The 16,935-nt window shown below is 30.1% G+C and overlaps 1 protein-coding gene across 1 annotated transcript; it reads right to left on the bottom strand.

The window, feature by feature from the left end:
- Positions 1 to 9,394: 9,394 nt before the first annotated feature.
- LOC127732796 (uncharacterized) lies at positions 9,395 to 14,611 on the bottom strand. Its single transcript, XM_052241972.1, has 3 exons — positions 14,507 to 14,611; positions 12,626 to 12,746; positions 9,395 to 9,507 (listed from the first exon to the last, which is right to left on the bottom strand). The coding sequence occupies exons 1-3, from the start codon at positions 14,591 to 14,593 to the stop codon at positions 9,395 to 9,397; spliced, it is 321 nt and encodes a 106-aa protein (XP_052097932.1). The 5' UTR covers positions 14,594 to 14,611.
- Positions 14,612 to 16,935: the final 2,324 nt, after the last annotated feature.

The raw sequence follows: 16,935 nt of genomic DNA, 5'->3' as shown, positions 1-16,935 counted from the left end.
TGAAAAAACAACCAATCCTAAACAAAATAAAGTGCAAAAATCCAATAGTGGTCAATAGTTTTTCATGAAAATAAAGAAGTGATTGCATTCTTGTTCAACAAAAACAAAAGTTTAAGCATAACTATCATTCCAAAATTAACATTTTATACAAAAAATAATAAAAGGTATATTAAAGGCTGATTGCAATTAAAATTGCATTATTTTTAAAATTAGAAGAAATATTTGCATTTTAGGCAACGCATAAAAAAATTTAGTATCTTTTCCCTTAAATTCAGCCTATTTAATGAAAAACAACCAATCCTGATGTGCAAAAAGTATTTAAATCTTATGGCAGTTTATAATGTGTATTAAAATAAAGCAATAACTGCATTGTTTTTCAGCAAAAACAAAACTTTGAGTATTTTAATTCTGATGAGATCTAAATTCTTAAAGAAGACTTATATGAAGGCTTTTAGAATAACTAATTCCAAATAAAATAGCATCTTTTTTTATCAAAAGAAGACTAATTTTAGTAAATTTGAACAATGCAAACAACATTTAAGTATATTTTCTCTGATATTCTTTTAATTTTATGAAAAATCAACCAATCCTTAACAATATAAAGTACAAAAATCCAATGGTGGTCAATAGTTTCCATGAAAATGAAAAAATGATTGCATTCTTGTTCAACAAAAACAAAAGTTTAAGCATATCTATCCTTCAAAAATTCACATTTTATTCAAAATAACTTATCAAAAGGCATATTTAAAGGCTGATTGCAATTAAAGTTGCATTATTTGAAAAATGAGAAGAAGTATTTGCATTCAAGGCAACACGTACAAAAATTTAGTGTCTTTTCCCTTAAATTCAGCCTATTTAATGAAAAACAACCAATCCTGATGTTCAAAAAGTACTGAAATCTTATGGCAGTTTATAATGTGTATTAAAATAAAGCAATAACTACATTCTTTTTCAAAAAAAACCAAACTTTGAGTATTTTAATTCTGATGAGATCTAAGTTCTTACATAAGACTTATATGAAGGCTTTTGAAATAACTAATTCCAAATAAAAAAGCATAATTTTTTATCAAAAGAAGAATAGTTTTGGTAAATTTGAACAATGCAAGCAATATTTTAGTATATTTTCTCTGATATTCTTTAAATTTTATGAAAAATTAACCAATCCTAAACAATATATAGTACAAAAATCCAATGGTGGTCAATAGTTTCAATGAAAATGAAGAAATGATTGCATTCTTGTTCAACAAAAACAAAAATTTAAGCATATCTATCCTTCAAAAAATAACATTTTATTCAAAATAACTAAAACTTATCAACAGGCATATTTAAAGGCTGATTGCAATTAAAGTTGCATAATTTGAAAAATGAGAAGAAATATTTGCATTTTAGGCAACGCGTACACAAATTTAGTGTCTTTTCCCTTAAAAACAGCCTATTTAATGAAAAACAATCAATCCTGATGTTCAAAAAGTACTGAAATCTTATGGCAGTTTATAATAAGTATTTAAATAAAGCAATAACTGCATTCTTTTTCAACAAAAACCAAACTTTGAGTATTTTAATTCTGATGAGATCTAAGTTCTTAAAGAAGACTTATATGAAGGCTTTTAAAATAACCAATTCCAAATAAAATAGCATCATTTTTTATCAAAAGAAGAATAGTTTTGGTAAATTTGAACAATGCAAACAACATTTAAGTATATTTTCTCTGATATTCTTTTAATTTTATGAAAAATCAACCATACTTTAACAATATAAAGTACAAAAATCCAATGGTGGTCAATAGTTTCCATGAAAATGAAGAAATGATTGCATTCTTGTTCAACAAAAACAAAAGTTTAAGCATATCTATCCTTCAAAAATTAACATTATATTCAAAATAACTTATCAGAAGGCATATTTAAAGGCTGATTGCAATTAAAGTTGCATTATTTGAAAAATGAGAAGAAATATTTGCATTTTAGGCAACGCGTACACAAATTTAGTGTCTTTTCCCTTAAATTCAGCCTATTTAATGAAAAACAACCAATCCTGATGTTCAAAAAGTACTGAAATCTTATGGCAGTTTATAATGTGTATTAAAACAAAGCAATAACTACATTCTTTTTAAAAAAAAACCAAACTTTGAGTATTTTAATTCTGATGAGATCTAAGTTCTTACATAAGACTTATATGAAGGCTTTTGAACTAACTAATTCCAAATAAAAAAGCATAATTTTTTATCAAAAGAAGAATAGTTTTGGTAAATTTGAACAATGCAAGCAATATTTTAGTATATTTTCTCTGATATTCTTTAAATTTTATGAAAAATTAACCAATCCTAAACAATATATAGTACAAAAATCCAATGGTGGTCAATAGTTTCAATGAAAATGAAGAAATGATTGCATTCTTGTTCAACAAAAACAAAAATTTAAGCATATCTATCCTTCAAAAAAGAACATTTTATTCAAAATAACTAAAACTTATCAACAGGCATATTTAAAGGCTGATTGCAATTAAAGTTGCATAATTTGAAAAATGAGAAGAAATATTTGCATTTTAGGCAACGCGTACACAAATTTAGTGTCTTTTCCCTTAAAAACAGCCTATTTAATGAAAAACAACCAATCCTGATGTTCAAAAAGTACTGAAATCTTATGGCAGTTTATAATAAGTATTTAAATAAAGCAATAACTGCATTCTTTTTCAACAAAAACCAAACTTTGAGTATTTTAATTCTGATGAGATCTAAGTTCTTAAAGAAGACTTATATGAAGGCTTTTAAAATAACCAATTCCAAATAAAATAGCATCATTTTTTATCAAAAGAAGAATAATTTTGGTAAATTTGAACAATGCAAACAACATTTAAGTATATTTTCTCTGATATTCTTTTAATTTTATGAAAAATCAACCATACTTTTACAATATAAAGTACAAAAATCCAATGGTGGTCAATAGTTTCCATGAAAATGAAGAAATGATTGCATTCTTGTTCAACAAAAACAAAAGTTTAAGCATATCTATCCTTCAAAAATTAACATTTTATTCAAAATAACTTATCAGAAGGCATATTTAAAGGCTGATTGCAATTAAAGTTGCATTATTTGAAAAATGAGAAGAAATATTTGCATTTTAGGCAACGCGTACACAAATTTAGTGTCTTTTCCCTTAAATTCAGCCTATTTAATGAAAAACAACCAATCCTGATGTTCAAAAAGTACTGAAATCTTATGGCAGTTTATAATGTGTATTAAAATAAAGCAATAACTGCATTCTTTTTAAAAAAAAACCAAACTTTGAGTATTTTAATTCTGATGAGATCTAAGTTCTCACATAAGACTTATATGAAGGCTTTTGAAATAACTAATTCCAAATAAAATAGCATAATTTTTTATCAAAAGAAGAATAGTTTTGGTAAATTTGAACAATGCAAGCAATATTTTAGTATATTTTCTCTGATATTCTTTAAATTTTATGAAAAATCAACCAATCCTAAACAATATATAGTAAAAAATCCAATGGTGGTCAAAAGTTTCCATGAAAATGAAAAAAATGATTGCATTCTTGTTCAACAAAAACCAAACTTTGAGTATTTTAATTCTGATGAGATCTAAGTTCTTAAAGAAGACTTATATGAAGGCTTTTAAAATAACCAATTCCAAATAAAATAGCATCATTTTTTATCAAAAGAAGAATAATTTTGGTAAATTTGATCAATGCAAACAACATTTAAGTATATTTTCTCTGATATTCCTTTAATTTTATGAAAAATCAACCATACTTTAACAATATAAAGTACAAAAATCCAATGGTGGTCAATAGTTTCCATGAAAATGAAGAAATGATTGCATTCTTGTTCAACAAAAACAAAAGTTTAATCATATCTATCCTTCAAAAATTAACATTTTATTCAAAATAACTTATCAGAAGGCATATTTAAAGGCTGATTGCAATTAAAGTTGCATTATTTGAAAAATGAGAAGAAATATTTGCATTTTAGGCAACGCGTACACAAATTTAGTGTCTTTTCTCTTAAATTCAGCCTATTTAATGAAAAACAACCAATCCTGATGTTCAAAAAGTACTGAAATCTTATGGCAGTTTATAATGTGTATTAAAATAAAGCAATAACTGCATTCTTTTTAAAAAAAAACCAAACTTTGAGTATTTTAATTCTGATGAGATCTAAGTTCTCACATAAGACTTATATGAAGGCTGTTGAAATAACTAATTCCAAATAAAATAGCATAATTTTTTATCAAAAGAAGAATAGTTTTGGTAAATTTGAACAATGCAAGCAATATTTTAGTATATTTTCTCTGATATTCTTTAAATTTTATGAAAAATCAACCAATCCTAAACAATATATAGTAAAAAATCCAATGGTGGTCAAAAGTTTCCATGAAAATGAAAAAAATGATTGCATTCTTGTTCAACAAAAACAAAAGTTTAAGCATATCTATCCTTCAAAAATTCACATTTTATTCAAAATAACTTATCAAAAGGCATATTTAAAGGCTGATTGCAATTAAAGTTGCATTATTTGAAAAATGAGAAGAAATATTTGCATTCAAGGCAACACGTACAAAAGTTTAGTGTCTTTTCCCTTGAATTCAGCCTATTTAATGAAAAACAACCAATCCTGATGTTCAAAAAGTACTGAAATCTTATGGCAGTTTATAATGTGTATTAAAATAAAGCAATAACTGCATTCTTTTTCAACAAAAACCAAACTTTGAGTATTTTAATTCTGATGAGATCTAAATTCGTAAATAAGACTTTTATAAATGCTTTTGAAATAACTAATTCCAAATAAAATGGCATCATTTTTTATCAAAAGAAGAATAATTTGGTTAATTTGAACAATGCAAACACCATTTTAGTATATTTTCTTTGATAATCTTTTAATTTTATGAAAAAAACAACCAGTCCAAAACTGTTAAAAGTACAAAAATCCAATGGCAGTCAATAATTTCCATGGAAAAGGCAGAAATGATTGCATTCTTGATCCAATAAAACAAAAGTTTGACATATGTATCCTTCAAAAAATCAAATCTTATACAGAATTACTTATCAAAAGACATTTTAAAGACTATTTGCAATTGATGTTGAATCATTTCAAATATGAGATGAAATATTTGCATTAAATTGTGTATCATTTCCCTTATATTCAGTCTATTTTTTTCTGAAGAACAACCAATCCTGATGTAGAAAAAGTATTGAAATCTTTTGACAGTTTATAATTTGTATTAAAATAAAGCAATAACTGCATTCTTATTCTACAAAAACAAAATTTTTATTTTTTTTTATTTCTGATTATCTTTTAATTCATAGAAAACACTTATCTCGAGAACATTACAATACATAATTATAAATAAGATTACATTACTTTTTATCAAATGAAGAAATTAAAGAAATTCAAAACAATAGTTAAAACAACACTTTTAATCAAGACAAACAAAGCTCTGAGCTTCTTTAATGTTATACTATTTTTACTTTTATCATCTAGTGACATGAATTGCTAGATATAGTACATATTTTAAATGATAACATTTTATCGCTTATGAGTGGTAAATAAGCATATCGTTAGTCTGCACTTATTTAATTTTTTAGCAAAATTTAAATTAAAGAATATGAAGATATACACATGATGTGTGAAAAGTAATTCATATTTATTTTTTTTTATTTGTTATTGCAACTTAGTTTATTACAACTAAACGAGTAAAGGTGTCTTCGTGGAGGTCAGTGTTCATCGAATGTAAACACTGTGGAGTTCGGTTTACATAAGAATTTTAAACATATACGTATCCGTCAGATCCGTGCATAAGATAAATCTACTGATCGATCGCTGACCGTTGTCACGGTAACTCTCACATAGCTTATTTGGCTTATCTGACGAATTCTATAGGTCACCGAGCAACGACTACTCATGGATCAGTCAAACATTCACGACAAACAGTAACATCCAAGATTGCAAGTAATGTACAACAGACCATTTTTTACAAAAAAAATAAGTTATTATTTGTCACGGTTATTAAATTTCGACATATGAAGGGAATTTCGGTTATTTCTAAAGATTAATTGTCAAATTGTATACAACAGACCGATATGAGACAAAATAAGGAGTAAGGGTGAGAGCAATTTAGGGAAATTGTGTCACTCCTAACTTATCATTCATGTAAAGAGAGAAAAAAGTTTCTAGTGCGGTGTTGTAGTCCACTTGTATTTTTGTTCATCTGATGATTTATGCCAATTTTAACTGATTTGTATAGGTTTTTCATATGTTGTACTTTAAAACCACTGTCCCAGGTTCGGGGGAGGAATGGGATCCTGCTAATATGTTTAACCCCACCCCATTCTGTATGTAAGTGCCTGTCCTAAGTCAAGAGCCTGTAATTCAGTGGTTGTCGTTTGTTGCTGTGTTACATATTTGATTTTCGTATACTTTTTGTACATATATAAGACCGTTAGTTTTCACGTTTGAATTGTTTTACATTGTCATTTCGGGGTCTTGTATAGCGTACTACGCGGTATCGGTTTTGCTCATTGTCGAAAGCCGTACGGTGACCTATAGTTGTTAATTACTGTTTCATTTTGGTCTGCAGTGGAGAGTTGTCTCATTAATAATCATACCACATCTTCTTTTTTTATTTACGAAAAGTGTTTTTATAAATATAAGTGTGATAATTGACCACGCTATGATATTGATATGTAAATGTATACTGAAGTATTGGTTTCAGAAATGATAAAAGTTTAACATTAACTATAATATAATGTTTTCGTAAATTAAACTTCAAGGATTAACCTTTAGTTTTCATAAGATTTACTATGTGTGCTTAATCAAATCAATGGACAAAGGCGTCGTTTTAAACAATTCTTAGAATGATTCTGATATAAAGGAGTAAATGCTTACCTTTCATGAAAATTTCTCCACAATGGTATTATAATTCAATCACAAGAAAAACACTTATCCGACGATCAACTAACCTTTAACAGAAGCGTTCTGTTAACTGCACATGCGCATACATAATTTGAATGTCAACAGCAACCTTTACCTAACATTCATTATAACCTTAACTTTTGGATTTTATCTTAACCTTTAAATAAAACCATCACCTTAACCTTAAATTTTAACCTTTAAACTTGAACAAGACTCGCTATCTGTATGCATTCACAAATTGTGTCATTAACAAATCCTGAAGTACATAATACTTACCTTTAACCGCCAAGGAAACTGGTCATATTCTCCTTGAAAATATGTGAATGTTACTTCTTCACCTTCGCTGATTGTTCTTGTAGCAAAGAAACAAAGATGGGGAAGACCACCGACAATTATTCTAAATAACAATAGAGTTACTATCATTCTCGTCATCGTTTACGAGCCTTCCCAAGGATTTGTCGTCAATAGATGCATCGATCCTAGATGGAAAGAACAACTTACTGTTAAACTGTAGCTTACTGATGCGAAGGTATCAAATTATTTAAGGTAAGGATTCTAGTGAATGGTAAAAGCTATAGGATTTAAGGTTATGGTCTAATGATAAGGTTAAAGATTAATGTTACAAGTAACTGGAAAGGTTAAAGATTAAGGTTAAAATTAACTGTTAAGGTTACAGATTAAGGTTAGAAGTAAATGTGAGGGTTAACGTCAATAGTAAATGTTAAGATTATAGGTAAAAGTTCAGTTTGAAGTTTGCTGTAAGTTAAAGGTAAACAAAAAAGTTATTGATCAGTGATAATTAACAGTCGGTGAAAGGTTTGAGGTCATTTTCGATATATTAATATACATCAATGTAGGAATCAGGCCAGAACTGGTTTTATTTCTGGTATCCTTGATTTTGATAAATGATGAGTTATAAATCAACTTAAAGAAATATATCTAAATAGCGTGATATTAATATAAAAGCAATATATTTTTTTCTATTTTACTAAAAAGGATCATTTATAAAGTCGACTCTATACGGAAAAAGAAATTGTGTGATAGAAAGGGGCAGATAATTGCAATTGAAATATCGAAGATTTTTGCAATTGCATGATTACCAAAATTCAAAAAATGAATAATCAATAAAAAAAAACAACGTATTGAATTCCTTAAGGTGGTATGGGAGTCTAAAATGAAAGGATAAAATTCGCTCACTTTGCCAAAACCTACTGTATATTAATATCTGTTCCAAACTATACTAAAAACGATAGGTCACCGTGCAATTTATCAAGCTACAGGTTGTGGCACATTGTGTATGGCGTATACGGGTAATAACATCAGTATGCGATTAGAAGCTACACTACTTGATAGAATTGTAAAATAAAACACAAAAAGATAGCATCAAGACAATGATTTGAGAATATCAAAAGAAGGGATAAAGTCACCGTACGTTTTTTTTCCGGCTAAAATACGAAATAGGAAAATTCCATGTAGATCTTCAGAAAAGTGCACTTTTTCCAGAGTTACCTTCCATTCAAATGGCATTTGTTAAACCAAAATTAATCTACACTTGCGAAAGTGTTAATACTTATAATCATTATCTTATAAACGTTTTTTTTTCAAATAACAGTTCACATTTAGTTATCTGCATTTTTGCATCAAATTTTGTTAACTTAATTAATAGAAACTAGACATTTGGTTCACTGATTTTTTACAATCCAAGATGGCGAAATACGCCCATACCACCTGTATGTCATTTACGTGTTCTAACCGCTACTATATGGTTTTGAAGTCTACAAGAAAAAAAAAAACATTTTTCATCTAGCATAAAAAGTTTTAAACTTACCAACATTTTCTTGAATTCCAAATAAACTCGAATGCGTACTCGTTGAAGCCTGGATCAACTGTTGTTAAATTTCCGCGATATTCGAACATAAACTCGCCTTTTTCAAACTGTTTTGTCGTAAACACACCTCTTCCTTTTATAAAGTTAAACGACAAATATACACATCAAACAGCTCAAAACATTTTAAACTACATAACGATGATTGATTGATTAAGTAAAATATAATATTAATAAATATGTTGTTAGTAAACTATATTTTTTTCGAAAAAGAAACCATTTTAGAAAATATTTTCATCACAAATACTTAAATACTAATACTAGTGAACATGTATAATTTGAAATTTATTGTTTTCAAAATTTTTAACAAAGTATGAAGAAAAAAATATTCACCGCATGTTTATGAATTTAATGCATATTAAAATAAAAAAATAACCTTTTTTTAAAGACCAAATTGAGAAAACAAAACTTGAAATACAATGCATGCTTGTAAAAGGTACCGCAAATGAAGAGAGATTGAAGATACAAAAATCATTCGTAAGTAAACTTTTCTAAAACACCTATCCAGGTATTACAATGAAACAACATATTAACACGCTGAAAAAACAAAACAGTTTACGCATAAGTTCTAAATAAACAGAATAACTAGTATTTACCTTTTATGTCGTCAATCTTTCTTACCAAAAACCCTTGTCGATCTGATTTACTATTTATGTAATCTTCAATTTTTAATATTCTTCTATTTGATCTTCGCAAATCTACAAATTTCAGAATTATATCATTAATGCACTCATTCAAGTTGTATAAATAAGACATTTTAGATAGTCGTCACGGTGCTTGGACTCTTAACATATATTAATATATTATTACGCCTGTTATTTAAGTTTGATACATTCATTGCCAAGGTGTATACATCGTGTACATAATACTTGTATCTTAATTTCAAAAATTGACACTCCGAGTTTCACATTTCTGATAAAAGAAGGACGAAAGATACCAAAGGGTATCAACTGAAAACAAACTGACAACGCCATGCCTAAAATAAATAGACGAATACACAAAAAAATAGTACAGAATTAAGCGTTGATAAGCGTTGTACAGAATTCTTTAAAATAATGATAACTGCATTCAATTCGGGTAATGTAGAACACCCACAGAGACCAGACAATCTATCTATGCTCAAGCGAAAAGTCGGCTAATTCGGAGTTAGTTAAATAATAATATCTTTCGTTGGCACAGAGAACTTGCCCTATTTATCCGGAATGTCGACTGAAAAGTGTTTAAAAACAAAACATTTTCATACAAAATTTGGTCTCAATTTGTGAATAAAAATACCAAATGCCTGCGTCTACTAATTTGATATCCATTAGTAAGACATACGAATGTTACTTACCTGGTTTAACTAATTTATAATCCATAACACAAAATATATAGAAGTGTTCTTTCTACTAATAACTTCCTATAATTCGACAGTTTGCACACGCACCCTTACCAGGTGTACATGCGCAAAGATGAAATTTTGATTTCAAGCTTAATCTTGTCTTAAACTTAACTGTAACCATAATGTTTACCTTTGACCTTATTCACAACCCTAACCCTTTACCGTACAAAAATTGTCCTTCAATCAACCTTAAAATTAAACTACTATGATATACCCTAAAATTGACATTAACCTTAACCTTTTCCTTACCTTTAACCTTAACCTTAACCTAAACATAAACCTTCACTTTCTCTAACCTTGAATTAACATTAATAGATATAAGAAGATGTGGTATGTGGTTAACATTAAGGCTACCTCAACTATGAACATTAAGGTTAAAACATACCTTCACTTTAACCTTTACCTTAAGCTTAACATTACCATTATTGTTAACCTAAACCTTAACTCTTTTTTATCTTCAATTAACCTTAAAAAAGAGAGACGAACGATATCAGAGGGACAGCCAAACTAATAGATCGAAATTGAATTGAAAACGATATGGCAAAATAAGAAAAACACCAACAGACCAATAATAGTTCACATAAGGGTACTTCCACCTTTAATCTGAATTTATAACTATTAATGAATCCTCAATAAATCATGAGGTTAAAACATACCTTAACCTTTACTTAAACAATAAACTTAACTGAAACTTTGACATTTTGTAACCTTCAATTAACTTAAAGGCTTCCTCAATTTTAAAACTCAATTTCAATCGTTAATCTAAATTTTCAAATACCAATCATCCTTCAGCGGGGTTCAGACAAACCTTCAATTTAACCTTAAACTAAATTTTAACTTCAACTATAATCTTAACTTTTACATTAACCTTAACCTTAACCTACACCTTAACCTTATCTATCATTGAATTAACCTCAAGGCTACCGCAACCTTTCATCTGAATTTTCAACTACCAATTAACCATCTATGAACATTAAGGTTAAAAATCACCTTCAATCTTATCTTAACCTTAACCGGAACTTAATTTTTTAACCTTGAATTTACCTGTACCTTAAATATGAATTGTCAACAAACCAACTAACCATCAATCAACGTTAAGGTTAAACAATAACTTAATATCTTAACCTGAACAGTAACCTTATCTTAAAATTACCCCTTGCAAATGAAATTCCAAAGGCCATGACTAGTATTCAAAGGCTTCCCAAAGTACTTGACCAGTGATAAGCCAGAAAAAAACGATAAACCAACTTCAATAGCAAGAAAATCACCCTATGGCAAATTACCCAAAAGAGTTTGATATTATGTGAGCATCACGCAGGGATGCCAAAAATGTATGCTATTGCTTATTATAAAGCTAAGGTACCCGGTTACCTTCCTACATCCATTATTTGGACGATCGTAAGACAAAACACTATTTTTTCGACTGCTACCCTTATATCTAGGTGCAAAACAGTAGTATTTTACATATTGACCCAGGACCTTTTAACCCTATAGACTAAGTTTATTTTGTTATAGGTTCAAACAAGGTGTAAATATCATGGCAAAGGTCGCTCTAGCTAGTAAAATCAGTTTCAGAAGTCCTTCGTCTCGTGTTAAGACAGAAAATTACGATGAAACAATACCAAAGCCAAGAAAATTATTATATAAGCAACAACCAATAAGGGTTTATATCATTCCTCGAGCACCCCGCGGACATGGCATATCAGTATATCAAATATCTTTACAACGCCAACGGTCCAAATTGCCTGCTTGAATCCTAGTAACCATAAGTTTTACAATCGTAAAGCAAGACATCATTTCATTTCTACACCAAGAACTAAATCGAGTACCCAGCCGCAAACAATGACAATACCGACCCCGAATCTTTTCACTATATATACCACGTCGGCCATTTTATATGGGTATATAATAGCTCATACGAACGCTGATAAGGTTCATGTTGCCTACATACTTCCTTAGTTGTCAATACTTGTACGAGCATAAGACAATAAAGCTATTAATTCGACCCATGTTTGGATGTCTGCTATCCAACCGCAAATATTGTCATAACCGATGCCGGATCTATACCATACAGATCAAGCCGAGCCTATTTTAAATAAAACAAGGTGCAAATACAGTCCCTCAGACCTTGGCTAACTATATAAAGTTTTTTTTACAAAAGATTCAACTACCATCACAAGGCAGGGAAACACGATGAAGTAACCCCAAAGTCCAGAAAATCATCCTGTAAGCATATACAGGGAATAATACACCCATTTCACCCCTTAGGCATGTAATATAAGTATATCAGAGTTCATTACAAGCCCAAGTTTCCCGGCTACCTGTCTTTGTCATTAGTTATTGTTAGTTGTACAATGGTATGACAAAAAAACAAATCTATATTTCACCCCTTCCCCTTAATCGGGCAGCCAACCGCTAGTATTTACCATACTGACCTTGGATATTTTTCACTACAGACTTAACGGAGTGTGTTATAGTTCTAAAAGATGTGTCACTATCATTGCACCGGTGTCGGCTGAATACTGATAGTATAGTCTGAAGCATCCCGGCCTTTTCCTAAGAAAGGAAATACAAATATCATATCCAAAAGGCAAGACAATCACTTTGTGGCCAGTTACCCATTACAGGTATAATATTTACCAATCACCACATAGGCAAACCAATGAGGTATTTCATAGATAAGGAAATCTGATAATTGGATGTGTCGTCTGTTTACGTTAATATATCGATGATAAGGAAACAAACTACTTAATTCGACCACTACTCCACTATCGGATCACCAACCGCTTATATTGACCATATCAGCATGAATCTTTTCATCGTAAAAACCTAGCAGGACATGCTATAGGGGTATATTATGGCTCATACAACGCTTAGGGTCCCTGCTACATGCCTGTTACCTTAGTTATCGTTTGTTGTACATTGACAAGCCAAACTTTTTTTTTTATTCTTACCCTACCAGTCTATCTAAAGAAGAATAAAATGAAAATGAGTTGGTTTCTTGTTTCTGTTGCAAAACATAGCTAAACAAATACACGTTTGCGAAGACGTGTTACTTTAGTAAATATACCTTAAAGATGAGCACTAGTTGCAATGTTAACAACACGTGTTTTTTTTGGGTCTAAATGTGTAGGAAGATATTTTTTGGACGAACGAAATCAACTTTTTTCGAGGAGTGAAACTCAATAAACGGAAGTCAATATCCCTGCAAATATTGGTGATATGATCTTCTATGACCTTTCCTGCTTTACAAATTTTCACATTGCAGCCATCGCAACGTAAACACCGATATTCAGTCCGCAAGCCCGTGTGTGGTATGAAGGATTAGAGATCACTATTTTGAAAGGGATGATTGGCTCATAATTACGCATAATATAACTACTAGCATTCTATACAATAAAAACATTAGGCGATGATCATAAGTAGGATCGAGATGACAATATCAAATATTTCCTTTTGATGGCATCATAAGATCATACTAGATTTTGCGTCTCACAGGGTTTTCACGAATTCCTGACTGTGTGCATGTATGTATATATGTTTGTATGTTTGTATGTTTGTTTGTTTGTATGTTTTTATGTTTATGTGTATGCATTTATTTGTATGTGTGCATTTTATATGCATGTATGTATGTTTATCATATACTTATAAAAAATAATGGTATAAGTGTTCCCCATGATAAGACTAATTTGTTCATATATTTATTCATCAAATTTGAAGAATTGCCTTACCCGTGTGATATGAATTTTGTTATCAACTGCCTACTGTTTATATAAACTGCTTCCGTTTTAAATCAACTGCTTCCGCTTATAATCGCATGCGTTGCTGTAACGTATCGCATGACAATTTGACGTCATTCGGCAAATTCCGGTAAATATACCTCCATGGTACGTGTTTGTGTGTAAAACATAACAAAGTTGAACAAAAAGAAAATATTAGGTATCAGGAAAGTATATTATTAAAAAATGCAAACGTTTATTACAACAAAAGCATTTTAAGAATAGTCTTTGTCTGTATGTCTTCTGTTGACGTATATGATAAAAAGAAAAACATGTCATTTTTCATATCAGACCCCCTATCAGTCCATCCGGGTCTCAGGCTGATATCATGACCTAAGGCTGATAAGAGGTCTGATATGAAAAATGCCAAGTTATAATCAATATCTATATGCATATATGTTAGTATGTGTGTAGGTTCCAAAAACTATTTTACGTCGTTCAATGTCATGCAGCTAACAAATCTGGTTTCACTCTGGTTTTCACAAACACATGAACACATCAATAAAAAAAGTAAAAATTTCGATCCAATGTTCATACCTGACTCAGATCGTTTAAAGCATATATACACTTCATATTAACCAAATGATATGAATGCGCATAAGCAGTAACTCTGTGTAACTCCATCACTACACAATGTCCTCCAGACCTAAAGAATATACAGTATGAAAAGATATCATTAACGCTTTCAAAATGGTGGCTCTGTACATCCCACTTCTTAATTACTGCATCTTTGTATGCACCGCTTGCCTTGAACGTACCATCACCCACCATATGTCCTCCAGACCTCATAAATGTATAGTGCACATACATCTTATAAACCATTTTAGAATGTAGCTCTGCTTTTTGTTTACATATATTTATACCATATATTATGCAAATAACATGAATGCGCATTATCATCTCCTCTGTATATGCGTTGGTCGCTCTGCGCATGTATGTATGTATGTATGTATCCATGTATGTTCGTATGTATGTATGTATGTATGTATGTATGTATGTATGTATGTATGTATGTATGTATGTACGTATGTATGTATGTAATTTCTAATATTTTCGTTACGTCCTATGACGTCATGCAGCTTACAAATCATGTCGCCATTATTCCATCAAAATTCAGGCACATGCGCAAATACAACAAAGTCACTGGAATTTTATTTTCTGGATTCATTTCATATCAGCGAAGTCTGTACTAAAAACAAATTATCTCCCTTAGTGCAACTCAGTTGCAGTCTAGTAAAAACCCCCTAACCCTAACCCTAACCCTAACCCTAACCCTAACCCTAACCCTAACCCTAACCCTAACCCTAACCCTAACCCTAACCCTAACCCTAACCCTAACCCTAACCCTAACCCTAACCCTAACCCTAACCCTAAACCCTAAACCCTAACCCTAACCCTAACCCTAACCCTAACCCTAACCCTAACCCTAACCCTAACCCTAACCCTAACCCTAACCCTAACCCTAAACCCTAAACCTAACCCTAACCCTAACCCTAACCCTAACCCTAATCAAACTATACAGCTATCTTAGTAATATATTGATCTTACTAAATCATAGGTCATTATGTAGTTTGGTGTATTGCTGTCAAATTTAAGGATTAAATTAATCTAGGTCCAAAAAGCTTGAATTTGCAGTTCCGACTATATTCAGATAGTACACCTTAAATCTTTTTATAACTTTTTCAAATCAACTTGGATTTTCATCAAACTATACAGCTATCTTGGTAACATATTGATCTTACTGAATCAAAGGTCATTATGTAGTTTGGTGTATTGCTGTCAAATTTAATGAAGGTCAAAAAAGCTAGGATTTGCAATTTTGGACAAAATTCAGCATTTCAGATAGTACACTCACCTTAATTTTTTTTATAACTTTTTCAAATCAACTTGGATTTTCATCAAACTATGCAGCTATATTAGTAATATATTGATCTTACTCAATCACAGGTCATTATGTAGTTTGGTGTGTTGCTTACAAATTTCTAGGTAAAAAAAGATTGAATTTGCAGTTCGGACTATATTCAGATACCTAACCCTAATTTTTTTTATAACTTTTTCAAATCAACTAGGATTTTCATCAAACTATACAGCTATCTTAGTAATATATTGATCTTACTAAATCATAGGTCATTATGTAGTTTGGTGTATTGCTGTCAAATTTAAGGATTAAATTAATCTAGGTCCAAAAAGCTTGAATTTGCAGTTCCGACTATATTCAGATAGTACACCTTAAATCTTTTTATAACTTTTTCAAATCAACTTGGATTTTCATCAAACTATACAGCTATCTTGGTAACATATTGATCTTACTGAATCAAAGGTCATTATGTAGTTTGGTGTATTGCTGTCAAATTTAATGAAGGTCAAAAAAGCTAGGATTTGCAATTTTGGACAAAATTCAGCATTTCAGATAGTACACTCACCTTAATTTTTTTTATAACTTTTTCAAATCAACTTGGATTTTCATCAAACTATGCAGCTATATTAGTAATATATTGATCTTACTCAATCACAGGTCATTATGTAGTTTGGTGTGTTGCTTACAAATTTCTAGGTAAAAAAAGATTGAATTTGCAGTTCGGACTATATTCAGATACCTAACCCTAATTTTTTTTATAACTTTTTCAAATCAACTAGGATTTTCATCAAACTATACAGCTATCTTAGTAATATATTGATCTTACTAAATCATAGGTCATTATGTAGTTTGGTGTATTGCTGTCAAATTTAAGGATTAAATTAATCTAGGTCCAAAAAGCTTGAATTTGCAGTTCCGACTATATTCAGATAGTACACCTTAAATCTTTTTATAACTTTTTCAAATCAACTTGGATTTTCATCAAACTATACAGCTATCTTGGTAACATATTGATCTTACTGAATCAAAGGTCATTATGTAGTTTGGTGTATTGCTGTCAAATTTAATGAAGGTCAAAAAAGCTAGGATTTGCAATTTTGGACAAAAT

The sequence above is a fragment of the Mytilus californianus genome, unplaced genomic scaffold (genome assembly GCF_021869535.1).
Source record: "Mytilus californianus isolate M0D057914Y unplaced genomic scaffold, xbMytCali1.0.p SCAF_28, whole genome shotgun sequence".
Lineage (NCBI taxonomy): Eukaryota > Metazoa > Mollusca > Bivalvia > Mytilida > Mytilidae > Mytilus > Mytilus californianus.
Note: the sequence above shows the minus strand (reverse complement) of the source record. Positions and strands in the feature narration are given on the sequence as shown.

Coding starts and splice junctions, on each gene's coding strand:
- LOC127732796 (XM_052241972.1), bottom strand. CDS start 14,593: ATGGAGTTACACAGAGTTACTGCTTATGCGCATTCATATCATTTGGTT. Junction 12,747..14,506: donor CTTTAAACGATCTGAGTCAG/GTATGAACATTG, acceptor TTCCTTTCTTAG/GAAAAGGCCGGGATGCTTCA. Junction 9,508..12,625: donor TGTAGTGAAAAATATCCAAG/GTCAGTATGGTA, acceptor TGAAATTTGTAG/ATTTGCGAAGATCAAATAGA.